This window comes from Dermacentor albipictus, unplaced genomic scaffold, assembly GCF_038994185.2.
Source record: "Dermacentor albipictus isolate Rhodes 1998 colony unplaced genomic scaffold, USDA_Dalb.pri_finalv2 scaffold_12, whole genome shotgun sequence".
NCBI lineage: Eukaryota > Metazoa > Arthropoda > Arachnida > Ixodida > Ixodidae > Dermacentor > Dermacentor albipictus.
This window is the reverse complement of record NW_027225566.1, coordinates 3,894,053-3,909,216: the sequence shown is the minus strand read 5'-3', so window position 1 is coordinate 3,909,216 and position 15,164 is coordinate 3,894,053. Positions and strand designations below refer to the sequence as shown.

The 15,164-nt window shown below is 44.1% G+C and overlaps 1 protein-coding gene across 5 annotated transcripts in view; it reads left to right on the top strand.

The window, feature by feature from the left end:
* Positions 1–14,760, top strand: part of Hgsnat (Heparan-alpha-glucosaminide N-acetyltransferase) — a 350,851-nt gene extending 336,091 nt beyond the window's left edge. For all 5 annotated transcript variants that reach the window (XM_070528495.1, XM_070528497.1, XM_070528493.1 and 2 more), the window contains one exon: positions 11,247–14,760. In XM_070528495.1, coding sequence (XP_070384596.1) covers positions 11,247–11,422 — 176 coding nt within the window. In that variant the 3' untranslated portion in view covers positions 11,423–14,760. The remainder of the gene's footprint in view (positions 1–11,246) is intronic.
* Positions 14,761–15,164: the final 404 nt, after the last annotated feature.

Sequence of the window (15,164 nt, the reverse complement as noted above, 5' to 3'; positions counted from 1 at the left end):
TCTCACATGCAGCAACTCAACTCCGCGCATAAGTTAAGCTGATGTTGCTAATCTAAGCTAGACATGGATGTCATTTCCAGAATATGATAAAGAAGTGACCATGTGTATGAGCCTAAAATTGATGGTTTGACAACATCTTATCTTGCTGAGTGGTAAATTCATGTCAAAAAAAGAAAAATGTAGCACACTGACAAAACATGGCGGCTAACATAATATAGGGAGCTTACACTCTGCCGGCAGAGTCACTTGAAAATTTTACCAGCAGTTCATCTTCATTAGCTGGCTTCGATCACATGCGTACCGAAAAATCCTAACTGCTTGTTTTTGTTGGTGACTAAGCACAGAGTCTGTGAAGACAGCAGTGACATGGCAGATGAATATGTTATAGGTAAGAACTGGATACTTCCTTCTCATTAAGTACAAATTTTACGTTTGCTGACAAAAAGAAATATGAATGTAAAAATGAACACATAAGACAAGTAAGACACGTAAGTAAGTGTCACAGGTATGGTGATATATGGTATTCTACTAGCAGCCAGCAGAAATGCATGAAATAAATTTTGCCTGGAGTTCTTCCTCACTGGCTAGCTATGGTCGTGGTACTAATGCAAGCAGAATTGTGTAAGCGAATGCTTGCCGTTACTTTGTATATCCAGCCAATTTAATTATCTGGTTCATGCCACCTGTTCTAGCGCGAACCTTCAGTTTAAAGCGAAGAGTAGCACAAATGCCAGCATTATGTGCCTGATAAGTGCTTTATTTTCTATCCTTGTGTTCATTTTGCCAACAGTAATTAGCAAATAATGTGCATTAAACTTACTTGGGCCTGCAAAGTATGTCCATTGAATGTTTTTCTGGTGCACTTTCATCAATCTGTAAGCTTACTGCTGCCTATCATTCGTGGGTGTAGGATGTTGCACACTATAAGTGGCTGTCTCACTGATCTTTATTTTGCACAGGTCATGATTCCACTCATTAAATGAACCATTTTCAGCTGTGCTGCCAGACTATGGAAAGAGGTGCCTCGCCTCTTGTCATTCTTTAGCATGTTCATGGCCACAGTGCATTGCCGCTGAGAAGTCAGTTGCTATCACAATGTAAAACGTGTCATTTGCTGCCATGAGTTTATCCTAAACGTAAATTTTCACAATTATGTTAGCATTACTTATGTTATCGAAGCCACGTAATGAGGATGAACTGCTGGCAGAAGTTTCAAGTGACTCTGCCGTCAGTGTCTGCTCCTTATATTATGTTAGCCACCGTGTGTTGTCAGTGTGCTACATTTTTCTTTTTTTGACATGAACTTACTACTGAGCCAGATAAGATAGTGTCAAACCATCAATTTCAGGTCCATACACAAGGTCACTTCTTTATCATATTCTGGAAATGACAACCATGTCTAGCTTAGATTTACAACATCAGCTTAACTTATGCGCGTAGTTGAGTTGCTGCATGTGAGAAAAAAATCACTGCGTAGCTTATAGGAATTAGACTGGTACGAAAAAATGTGTCTTTATGTCTCGTTGTATAAGTTGTGCCGTTCATTTGATGCACGCAGTAACACGTAAACAAAAATGTATGTGTACCTTGCATTTACGTGCATGTGTGTGTGAATAAAACAGCACAACTTCTAATATCAAGGCATGTTGCACCAACTGGACCCCATCAAAGATGGTGTATGTGGTATTCAGCTGATCTTATACGAATTTTATCGCATGGTGCACTTACAACATTTCATACCTGTATGTAAACCAATTTATGGACTGCATCCGCTGCATGCGAGAGTGCACAGTTTAGACCAATGCAGTACCTGAGGCAGCAGCTTTTTATTTACACTTTGCCATCGCTTATTACAGGGATATTGTTGATTATGCCAACCAAACAACTCATATAGACGCTGGTGTTTAGTATACCAGCAGTGAAATACTGAACGCAGCTGTATTTCTTTGTATACTAGTGAGATGAAATCCACTGCTCATCATTCCGTCACGTGTTGTTCTTCAGTCTTACACGGTGACTGTATTCAGTGTCATGAGTTCTAAGCTCATTTTCACTTGTACCTTTTGATAAAGTGAAATCTGCCTCTTCAACAGTCAGTTTAGTGGAAAGCCACCACTGAACCAATAGCTCAATGACCAATTGATGCATGCTTTTCGCCAATCAGGTAGTGTGCGGAAACTATGTGCGATAAATCGCTTCGGCTACACTAATAATCACACAGCTGAACCTGCTACATGTAGTTAAATCATTGATATAGGAGAAGGAAGATGTTGCACATACGCAACATTACTCATCCGTTGAAATGTGAATGACCCAATCCTTGGCGAGCATATTGGTCACAACCATCCGGCAGCGCATTGTGCTATCACAACTCAAAACAAGTAGAATAGTGCCACCATCGAAGCTGGTTTGTCGTGATTACCTTGACTGCAAGTTTCTTGTTTATATTGGATAGGCTTCCTATTTTATCAATTAGCAGGTTGCACAACATTTACTGCGCTAACGAATGCACAGCACAGACACCAGTACTGAAGGAGGTATATACAAGTAGTGGATGGAGCTTATGGGTAAGTTCAAAAATACACAGGTAAAACTATGTCGAACAAACTATTTTCGCATTAGAAGAAATACCACCGGCAATGAATGCACATTCAGAACATGCAATAAGTGCCCTGTGCGGTAGATTGAGACCTGTGATGCCAAAAACCTGCTTGCCTTTTGAATACTGACATAAAGAAAAATTCCACTCTGTACTTCTGTGTCGGAGGGTAAAATATCAAAGGAGAGGTGCAAAATGGATTTTGTATGCAGTAGTCCACTATGAATGTGCTTCACAAGTTGTGCCAAACGCAGCTATCTGTGTGCAAAGCATTGTACAAGGTCCCATATATATGTCTGACACTCTAAAAATCGTTTTCCATTGAACATTCCGAGCTCTAAATGTGAAATGCATGCTGTTTTCAGGTACAAATAGCATGTATACATATATGACCTGCACCACAAAGAGCTGATGTGACAAAAAAATGTGTACACCTTAGTGTTATGTTGTTTTTTGTGGTGTCTCGGTTTACTTAATACAGTTTTGAATTTGGAGAGTGGTGCACATATTCATAGCTAAAAACCACATAAAACTACTTGCACTGTGACTGGGAGGTCACAACCTCGCCGTCACAGTGTGGTATCCTTCGTGTCCATCGATGTGCCCTTGCACTATACATGTAAATTGTCACACCTGCAAAGCTAAGCATGCACCCTTACATTTCAAACAATCTTTGAATGCTCAGCAGTTATGCTTATAAGCACATTCTGACAGCAAATCTACACCACCCTTATTTAAGTACGATGTAAAGGGTTGTTTGTGCATAGCCAAGCTGTTCTAGCGTGCCTACAGGAATGCAGCGCTGTCCAGTGGCACCGTATAGTCCAGGCGTAACAGTGAACAACTAGTAAACAAAGTCGCTGATAATACTCAGCTGACTCATATGTAGGAGCAACATGTTATCTAACCCACGCGCAATGTTGCTTTCCGTGTACTGAATAACCACAGCTTTGATTTACCAAGTTCTGCGCATGAACAGCGCTGAAACAAAATCTGTACAATGGAGAGCGATCCGCCAAGGAATGAAAGATTACTTGTGATGGTGTGGATTTGTTTGCTGTACCAGTCTGGCCATCCCTTTGGATTTATGAGAGATTTGGGGAACCTTTTCACAAGGTGTTTCAGTACTCGGGAGCTTCATCACGAAAGCGTGATGCATGGGCGTTGCTGAACTCATCAGGAAGAAGCGAGAAGTTGCGGTCGGGTGGCCCATTCGCGCGCACTCGCCAGCCGCTGAAATTATTGCTTTCTACGTAGCTACTTGCCTCCTTTGTTTTTGCAAACTCTTTGGAACGCGCGAACGCTAACCGCGGCGAATCTTCAAAATATCCGAAGTTAAGCTGCTGTACTTGAGACTGGGTTATTTGAATCTGTTTAAAACGTTCTCATCTATTGCACTCTTTATAATGAAGCAATACCAGCACCTCTCTGCATCCCCGCGCCTCTTGGCAATCCCAGCAACTCACCACTACGAGATTGTAAATCTCGTAGTGGTGAGCGAAATTGTAACTGCACCTATGTACTGCAGTTGGCTGCGCGTAGAATTTAGTTTTTTATGCGAAGCATATTACGAGAGCTCAACCCAGCTCCTCAGGCGCGGCGGTGTCGCCTTGAATACCACGTGACACCCTGACGTCACGACAGAGGGGAAGTGACTTTGGCTCAACTCTTGCAAGATGGGCTGGGTGGGAATCGAACCAGGGTCTCCGGAGTGTGAGACGGAGACGCTACCACTGAGCCACGAGTTCGATGCTTCAAAGCGGTACAAAAGCGCCTCTAGTGAATGCGGTGTTGCCTTAGAAACGAGCTGTTTCTAAGGCTCAGGCGTGCGTCGCTTGCTCAGGCGCACATTTTGTTGCCGCGCCGAACGCTGCGTTGCTCGACGCTCACCGCGTCCAATGCGGGGCGTCCAAGGCGAAGCAGAGTAACGCATCAGTTGTTTCTTCGTCTAGCCGAACCAAATATAGCCAAGCAACAGCAGTTCACCAAGCTAAACAGTGGTTCAACAACTAAAATAAAGGCTAGTATGCTTCGCATCCTGGGCTTAACCTTACCTAAGCCACTGCCATTTTTTTTTCGTTACTTTTAATTATTTTATGCATCACCCTTTTGCCCGCTGACCCATGCGAATAACTTTCTTTTCGTTTTCGCCTTGTGCGTGTGACTTCATTTTGCGCGTTTGTACGCACCACAGCTCCCACATTACCGTTTCTAAACTATAGCACCGGAAGTAGGCCGCGCTGATGCCGCTCGATACATGATTTTTGCATTATCTTGCTGCTCCAGCACTAAGACAACGCTTATATATGCGTAAGTTCCATGCCGTACCACACCATTGAAGTTAGCCTCCAAGTGTCTTGCCTAGAAACTGAAGGCAAGAAAACTACAGCGCGAAGCTGACTCCCTTGGCTTTCCACTTGCTTCCCGAGCGTAGAAAGCCCACGGCTCCGGCACACCAGGGGCACGGCGCGGCAGTTCCCTGCAAAAGCCTCACGCGGGAGCCTGCGCTTTGGACACTCTGCCAGTAGTCTAGGCATGGAGGAATCCTGGTAATTCTAACCGTGCTCGTGTTCCAGACCGCCATGTGAACCTCCGCATGGCATCGATTAGTCGAGTTATAGCAGCCGCTCTTTTCAACGGTAGCGCCAAGGCGTCCATCAGCTGTGGCCTTTTTGGCCGGGCGATACTTTATGAAAGTGGCGGCGCACATGGTTGTTTACGTCGTCATGGTAACAGGAACAGCACCCGCGCTGCACATCCTCTCCAAAGTAGCTTTTTTAATTATTATAGCGACTTGTCCGGCTCGCTACCAACTGCCCCCCTCTCCCCCCCCCCATGTCGCATACGTAGATTTATTTTGTGTGTGTTGCTTTTGCCTGTGCCCGCGGCGCGTTCTTTATGCACGCGTGCTACGCCGCACAATAGTTTTTTTTTTCATTCAAATACACACCGAATGGACGGCACGCCACGCGTGATTACACAAATAATCACGCCCATGCATCCTTTAAAGCATAAAGACGCATTGGAATTGTTTGTTCCTGACTCCAGTGCTGCGAAGACAGAACCCCGTACGGGATATAAAGAAAGAACGCGCTGCCCTGTAGATAAGAACTTTGCTTCTAACTTTTCTAGTTGCTGGCGTACACTACGGCGCTCTGTTGCTCGATGTTTGCTCGCCCGTAGCGATGTATTAAACCAGTTTGCTTTACGTCGTCTCGTCTCCCTGCCGTTCCCTCCTCGATGATCAACGAGGCGCAAGCTCCGAGTCAACGCTGTTGAAGTTGGCGGCCGCTCGAAGTCATGAAGTTATTTAAATATAAAGCGCTAGTAGCGGAAGGACTAAGTTGATTCCGTTCCCTAATAATTTTAAGGAAATATGAATATATAAAGCAAGTTGTGTTAAGGGTGTATTCATTAGTTGTTCCAGAGTGCTTGTGGCGTGTTGATGTAGAATGATTCGAAGAACTTCAATAGTTTTTTCACCACGATTTATTTGAAACAAAAACTTTAGTCGTGCTAGTTCCGCCCTAATTTCCATTGTTAATAAACTGGCTCTTTTTAATAATTCAGTCGATGAATCCGTTAACTTGTATTTATTATAAATGAATTTTATTGCTTTCCTCTGCACCCCCTCTTATTATTTCTTTTGCGTATGTAAATCAAGTTAAAAATTAAATTATGGGGTTTTACGTGCTAAAACAACTTTCTGATTATGAGGCACGCCGTAGTTGAGGACTCCGGAAATTTGGACCACCTGGAGTTCTTTAACGCGCACCTAAATCTAAGTACCACGCATGTTTTCGCTAATCGCCCCCATCGAAATGCGGCCGTCATGGCTGGGAAACGATCCCGCGACCTCGTGCTCAGCAGCCCAACACCATAGCCACTGAGAAACCACGGCGGGTATGTAAATGAAACAATACTGGTGTACTCGAGCACTGGTCGAACAACCATTTTGTAGGCCAGCAGATTTGTATCTGCTGGCGCAGGACGTAGGTGTCGTCTCAGAAATGAGTAGCTTTGTTGCTCAGCATATACATTGATTTTCACTTGATTTTATGTTCTTAACACGGGATCCCCATTGGAGAGCGCGTGTTAAAGTGACACCTAAATATTTACCCTGATATACACAAGCGAGACGTGCGTCATTAATAATGTAAGCAAAATCACATATCTGTTTCTTTCTATTTACTGTTAGCATTACTTATCTTTAGGCATATAGAGTCATCTGCCTCTCCTGACGCCATGAAAAGGTAGAATTTTTTATATGATGATCATCACTGCAATTAATTTCGCGGTAAGAAAAACAATCGTCAGCCAATAGATGGATGTTACCATGTAAGCGGGAGGACAAATCGTTTATGTATAATAAAAATGAACCTCGGCCCAAAACACTGCCTCCTCGCACTCCAGATGCTAAATTGGAAGCTTTGATCTGAATATACACGAATTGTGAGCGGCAGAGGGAAGCAAAATTATACATGAGTGCACTCACTCACATTCACTCGCACTCATTTAAAAGGCGTTAGTGCGAGTGAGTGCCAGTGAGTGTGAGTGGACGTGAGTGCGACTGAGTACCAGTGAGTGTGAGCGAGTGCCGGTGAGTGGGAGCGGATGTGAGTGCGAATGAGGGCCAGTTAGTGACTGGAGATGAGTGCGAGTGCGGGAATGAATGAATGAATGAAACCATGTTTATTCCACATTAGAATGCACCGAGGGCGCTGCGGTGGAAAGAGAGGGGTATTGCTAAAGGGTAAAGATGAGGCTGCTTCCGTTTTATTAACGACCGTCCTGGAGGCAGCTATGTGGGGGCCGCATGACTCTTGTGGCTTTCGCGGAGCCGATTGCTGACCGGTGGTGGCTCCGGGTCCTGGAGGAACAGCAGTGCTCGCCAGAGCTCAGTGGCGTGGTACGGAGGCGTGATATCCAGGCAGGACCAAGTCCGCAGAGAAGAAGGCTAGGGTCCCCGCTTTATGGTGGCCAGGGCACGAAGCCTAGGTGGGATATAGAGGGGGCACTCCCAACACAGGTGGTTGAGATCAGCATGACATTTTCACGTGGAACAGAACCCGCTTACGGGTGGTGGTGCGCTACCCCTGTGGAAATGGTTCAGCAAGTGAGGAGTAAGGAGGGTGCCTGTCGGAATTCTCCGAAGCAAGACTGACTCTCGCCGTGGGAATACCTTCGAGGGAAGCGACGGTATAGATAGTGGATTGCCCACTGCTGTGAGTGAGTGCTAGTGAGTGTGAGTAGAGGCGAGTGCAAGTGAGTGCCAGTCAGTGTGAGCAGAGATGAGTGCGAGCGCGAGTGAGTGTCAGTGAGTGTGAGCGGAGGTGAGTGCTAGTTCGAATGAGTGTCAGTCTGTGCGAGTGCGAGTGAGTGCCATTTATTGTGAGTGGAGGTGAGTGCGAGCGTGAGTGGGCTCTTGTGAGTGTGAGTGGAGGTGAGCGGGAACGTGAGTGAGTACGGGGCCTGGAAAAATTATGGTCAGTGAGTGTGAGTGAGTTTCTCCCACACTGGCCGACCTATGTAGTTTAGGCAGCAATGCAATTCATTTAGATGAATATGTGTTTATTTAACGTTGTTTTATGCATTTTTTATCACCTTAATGAAAAAGAGCAGAATGGAGATTGGTGGATAGTTAGAAGGCCTGGTTTTGTGCCGCTTTTTATGTATTGTGATTACTTTTGCCTTTTTTAGTTGCTCTGGAAATGTTCCCGTCCTGAATATAAGATTGATGATATGTGAAAGGGGACCGGCATATAAGATGTGCTATCATTTTTACATTTGCAGAATGAATCCCATGAGCACGTGCACTGGATCCCTTTAGATAATTCTTTATGTTTAGGACTTCGTTCGGGCCTGTAGGAAAAAGGTACAAAGATTGTCAGCAACGTTGAAATGATCCTCAAGGAGTGACAACATGATCATATGTATTACTGCAAAAGAAACGCATTAGCGGCATCTAAGGATTATTGAGTAAAAAACCGGAATCATATATTTCACTAATGCTCGTCTGGTTGTTATTCTTATTCAAAACGGAATTTAATATTTTTCATTCCTGTTATAATTCATTACCAACATTTAAAAGTTTAGATTCAGAGTAGGTTCTTTTCGCTTCTTTTTAATAATTTAGTAGGTGTGCTACAGTAAATGTTGTACCATGATTTTAGTGGTGTGTAAAACAGACGTTTTTGTTTACGTTTTGTTAGAAATGCTCCGTATTGCGCATGCATTTAAGGAAACTTTTAGCCATGAGCTGTGATTAGCCGACAAGTTCCTGTGACATTTATTTATTTTATTTATTTATTTATTGATACGGCAATCCCACTTTGGGGATTTTGGCAGGAGGGTACAAATGTTGAGAAGATCACATAAAAGGCAACCGACAAATACATACATACATAAGAGTAAATAAACTAATATAAACTAAAATAGAAGGCATACGGTTAGTACTAAGTTAGACACGATGTAAACAAGGTAAGTGAAGGCTGTTGAACTTGGGTGTTAGTAAGCTGGTTCCATTCCGTTATTGTCCGCAGAAAAAAAAAGTACCTAAAAGAGTTGTTACGTGTGCGAAACAGAGCAATTGTTAATTGGTGTCTTTGTCTAGTGGCATACCCGGATGAAAAGGCTATTACTTCTGAAGTGTCTAACCTATAGTGCCCCTTTACTATCTGATACATAAATTTTAGCCCAGATAACCAGTTTCCTTGGGTTATTTGTGGCAACTGGGCATTGGTTAAAAGGGCAGAAACACAAGAACGTCCAAAGCTGTTATATATGAATCGCACACCCTTTTTCTGTACGCTTTCAATCTTGTCAATATTGGTCCTAGTGAAGGGGTCCCAGATAATGGCTGCAGAATCTAATGATGGTAGAATATGCGCTTTATATGCGGTCATGCGGACATCAAGAGTAGTAAATTTTAAAGCTCTTCGTAAAAAGAACAACTTACAGTTTGCATTTCTTAGGACATAATCGATGTGTTTAGTCCAGTCTAAGTTACTTGTTATCCAGAGGCCCAGGTATTTGTAATGAGGTACTTCGTGAAGAACACCGCTGTTGATAGAATAGACAAAGGTTAATGGTCTTTTTTTGTGAGTAACTCTCATGAACACTGTTTTTTTCATAGTTTATACACATTTGCCACATATCACACCGCTGAACAATTTTGCTGAGTGTATCATTTAAAAGAATTTGGCCAGCTGTACTGTTCACTTCAGTGTAAATCACGCAGTCATCGGCATACAATCGTATTTTGACAGGAATGTTGCAGACAATATCATTATTAAACAAAAGAAAAAGAAGGGGCCCAAGCACAGACTCCTGGGGAACGCTTGAGTCCACACCAAGAATTTCCGAAGTTTCTCCATTAAAGACAACAAACAGTTTTCGATTGTTAATGTGTGCGGCAATCCAGTTGAAAAGTTGCTGGTTATTTAATATTGTCCCTAATGCCTTCACTAGAAGACTCACTTATACAGTGACAGATTACTGCTGAAAACTCATCAAATGTGATATTAGTGTCTATTTAATTTGTTATGGAGGACCAATCTATTGGAGCAATCTGGTCAATGAACGCTTGTTTGTTAAGTATTGTTTTTTTTTAAATAAGCAAACAACATTCGGTGAGTCATGTTGAAAGCAGGAAAACATCGGATAATGGTCGGTAATGTTTAGTTCAAGAACACCGCAGACGTCACGTGCAACAAAATTAGAAAACATTTGGTCGATAAGGGTGTGAGAAGATCCAGAAATGCATAGATTTGGTAGCGTTGTAAGCGAATCATATCTATACTCCTGAAATCAGTTAGTGTATTCACTGAAATATGGATCAGACGTGTCAAGAATGTTTGTGTTTATATCGCTGACAACTATAGCATTCTTATTTTCAAGCGCAATAGTATTAAGAATAATGTTGAGTTCAATGCAAAAGTCGGAAGCTGATGATGATGGCAAACGGTAAGTGCAGATAATAATAACTTTTTTTGGTTAAGAAGATGAATTCAACACTTCTGCCCAAATGAATTTGCAATTAGTAACAGAAATGACTAGACCATTCCTGATCAAAAACAGGTTCAACATCAAAAACCGACAATAATGCTGTACACGTCTCGTCGTCCGTCAGCTCTCGTGTGGCTAACACAGCAACTTCATGACACATCCACCACTTCCTGGGTACCAAAACTGAAACTGGTGCGTAGAAGCAAGTATTTTAGGAAATGTTTATAGCACTTGGCAGAATTTTTCTAGGATTTGGAGAGTTCGGACCGTCATTTCCTTCCCCCTCCCCCAGAAGAAAAGTCAGGTCGAAAATGTCTTGTCAGCACTCCATTAAATTTACTTGTGCTTGGATTGAATTGACTTGCAGTGTTAAGCTGTGTTTTCATGAAATTGCGTGCCACCTAAATAGCAGTTGGATTAATCTGTACAGCTCTTAATATAAACTGGCCTGGTGCTGTGGTTCAATTTGTTGGCACCTGGATTAAAGTGAGCAGGAAAACTTGTAGTTATTCGTGATTTGTCAATAGCTAGTAATTTGCTGTCGAGGTTGCATTGCCGTGTTGCAGAGGTGTCGTTGACTAAAATTGTTATGTGCAACTTAGTTGGAATGTGATGCGCCTTTCTCTCTTTATGTGCGCAGGCATGAACTCCTTGGCTGTGTATATGGGGCACGAGATCATGCATGGCGTATTCCCATGGGCATGGCAGTGCCGGGAGTCACACTGGTGCTACCTGTTTATGAACTTCTGGGGCACTGCGCTGTGGGTGGTCTTTGCATGGTTGATGTTCCGCAGAAAGCTGTTCATCTCTGCCTGAAGGAATATCTTTCTCCGTGGTTGCTGCACAACATAGACACTGGCACTCTGAAGTTTCCATGTCTGTTATTGTCAATGTTTTGGCGTGCAAATATTTTGTGAAGTGTATCTCAGCACAAATACTTACATGCGGGCACTTCCAAATGGCTATGTTGTGGCACATTATGAGAGGTGGGTATCCAGTGTATTCATAATCTTAAGCGCATAAACTATTGATATGTGTGCAAATGTATACTAGAATAGTTGTACTCGGATAGCAGTTACATTGTGGCCTTGAATTTGCATGGGACCTAAAGCTTAATTATAGAGAAACATGCTTGAGAAAGCTCACACAGCACATTCTCGCTCTTTTAAGTGTAAAGAAAGAGAAAGAATTACAGTTTATATCTGGAAGGTGTGCTAGAGCACTTTGTGGTACAGGTTGTGCCTGTTCTCAGTCATACAGGATACTCCTCTGCAACACTTTTGTCCTGGTTCATGCTCCATTGATTACTTCATCCTGGTATGAGAGCTGTCACATACACAGAATGTGATTGACCATAGGAATGTGTCTTGACATGCACAAGGTTCGAGCCAGTGCACCTGAAAACATGAAGGATGACGTCAACTAGAATTGTCATATGGTAAAGCTAAAAGCTAGTCAAAATCATGCGTTAAGTCAGTCGACCAATGTCACTGCTGTCACGTGTTGCAAACGGCTCGTTCCCTCTCCGTGTTTGTGGTCGTGGCTTGCGTCGTAGTGCCAGAGCACTGTTAGTGAAATTAAGAGTTGGCACTGTGTTGGTGCATGAACATTTGTATCGTCAAGGACATGTGGTCAGTCCGTCCTGCACGTCCTGTTTCTCTGTGAGACACTTGAACACCTTATGTTGGAGTGTGCCGCATTCGCCACACAATGTGCACGGCTAATTATGGAATATGGACTGCTTGGACTCAAGTGAACGACCCTTGATTCCGTGTCCGAGAGGGAGTGTCACTCAACGTGATCAGGCCCATAGACTTCCTAAGCTCCATGCAAAAACTCATTTTGTTTCCCTTTTATAGACATTTTTCGATCTTCCTACTTTCTTTTGTCCATGTCTCTCTCACTGTTTACTTTGTATTTTCTTTCCTATTTCTTTGTTTCCTATCTTTTCCTCTTTTCATTACCTCCTCCTGATAGAGTAGGCAGGTGTGCCCCTGTCGGGGGCAGTTGTAAGCTTGCTCCCTCCTTGTTTCTTTTGCGTGGTTACATGTTTCCATACCTAATAATAATAATGTCAGTGTCAGTGCTGGAATGATAATTTGCCCCATTTTCACAAAAGCCATTAGTTAATTTCCTTTCCCTTGTCCTCTTGTAGCTTGAATGCTAGTCAAGGAGGGAAGGTCCGAAGTCGGCGCCCCTCGATGATTCGAGTGCACGGTGGCAGCGCGAAGGAAGAGCCGTTTTCTGATGAAGTGACGCTTTATTCAAACGCCGAAGCGTCTGTCCGGGTCCAGGCCCGAAGCTCCGCCCTCTCCGCACAACCAAACATGACTTTTTAAGCCCTCAGTTGTACAAAGGATTCGCAAACCAGCCAATCACACATGCGAGTTCACATCATTGTAACCAATAGCACAACCACTTTCGTGCCGCACACGACATTGGTGGAAACAGTGGCACTCTTTAGAACACGCCAGGGGATAGGGTTTCTCAAACACACGTGCCACCTCCCTCTCCCCTACGTTGGGCTGCGAGCATCGGCCCCTGATGTCTTCCCTCTTTTCACCTGCAACCGGCCGCCATACAAGCTGCCGAGAATGTTCCGTGAAATCGCGGATTATTAACTCCATATCCGCCGGACAGCGGGCTACCCTGCCAGTACTGAGAAATCTGTCTCCCGTGCAGCTGTGTGCCGGTTCGCTTGAAGTACAAACACCATATTTGGGACCCGATGGCAATAGCACATAAAAGCATTCCTCGGCCGTAGCCGGCTAAGTGATAAAGCTACCGCCATTTTCACGGGAATCCTTAGCAGGCTCACGCGGATGGCAAACATCAAAGCGGCTGGGCAGCGTCGCGTCGCCCTAATTCCGTGACCGAGACGGTCGACGGGACATTTGGGGAGCGCGTCGGCATTAGCGGTGGCGATGTCCTCAAGCACCCCCCTTCCTTCATCTTCACGCTCGTCTCCCCGAACGCTCCCCTTCAGCTCGGGCCTTCTACCCTTTTGTTCCGAGCGGGGGTGCAGTTCTAGTGCCTTTTCTACGGTGCAGCCACTAATGCGCTTTCTCTTCACGCGTGAGTGTTGCCCGCGTCCCCTCTTCGCGGAACCCATATGCGTGCCTCATTTCCGGTTATTGGCCGATACAGCAGGTGTGGGCTCGTCCTACGCTTTGCTGTAGTCGCCTAAACTGGGCCACAAAATAACAGCGAGGTCAAGTCCCTAATCTCAAACTGACTCAATTGCTTCCAGTATGCTGTCGAAGTTGTCTACATTGTGAAGCATACACTCTAAAGGAGAATTGACATGTGCTTTCTATCCCACTTTAGCTTTAATAGACAGCCATCAACCCAGTGTTCTCGGTCCAAATCCTAAATTCATCCATTGTGCACAACATCCTTACTTCACCTTGATCAGCCAGTTCAAGATATGCACCAAGTGCAGCATGACTTGGAGCCACAAGTCGCATCGAGACAGTAGGAGGTGGCGAGCATATGGTAGCATGAACCGCTAACGCAGAAGTTGGTGCTGCGTAGTAGTCTTATAACACGAAGCCAAGAGCCACACAACCATCTTCTGTACCATCAAATGTTTTCCCTTGAGCCCCGTTCACGTTACCTTGCATTCCATCGTGGTATAAGGGCTCACCGACATTGCTTCTCCAGAACTCGCCTGTTCCCTAGATATTATTTTTCTTTCTCAGTGGGTCCCCTTATCGCATGTTGAATGCACATTTAGCTTTCATTGGTAGGGTCTAGGTGTTGCCTGAATTAGAGACTCTGTTGACTGAGACGCACACCAATGAATTGTAATACCATGTGATCATTACCTTTGACTGCCGTTAGGTCACTGCCAGCCTGACGCTTTGATGTATCCTGTGGGCATTTTGAATTTACCAGTGTAATCACAATACGTTTTTGTATGCTAGATCTGAGGCTTGATACTCTCATCACTGGGTCACCAGCTAGCTGTTACAGAAAGAAGAAAAGGTGACAAAAACTTCTGCCAGTATCCCTTCAAAGGTTCACTTTTTTAATACCACTACCCTTGAATGTCGATATCAGTATCCCAGAAAGAGTGTAAAAAGGCGTATTTCTTTAGTCTTACATCCTGATGAGTTGCTCACGAAATAAAATTGTCTGATGTAAGCTGTGCATTTCTGATCTTCATCTTCCTGCTGCTCTACTAGTGTTTTGGTACTTGCCCTTGCTCAAGTTCATCCTTGTGGGCATCTGCAATCTTTATTTGAGTCACGAGATATGTCAGTAAGCCCTGTTGCAGTGCTCGTGCAGCATGCTCAGCACTCAGAACGTTAGGAGAGCCAGAGGCACTGGCCCTCTCAACTTGCGAAGCTTTTGCACGACAAGAGGGGCACCGGTGTGCAGGCTAAGAATAGGTTCGACCACACATTCACTGGCTTTGAAACTTTTGACAATAGCTGTACAAAGATATGTTAGCTAAACTGTACGCATCAAGTTAGTCTTGTTCGGAGGGACTGGCAAGATCAGTGAGCTGCATGATAAAAGCTACAGCCAGGACATGCCCCTGGACAAGCAGATT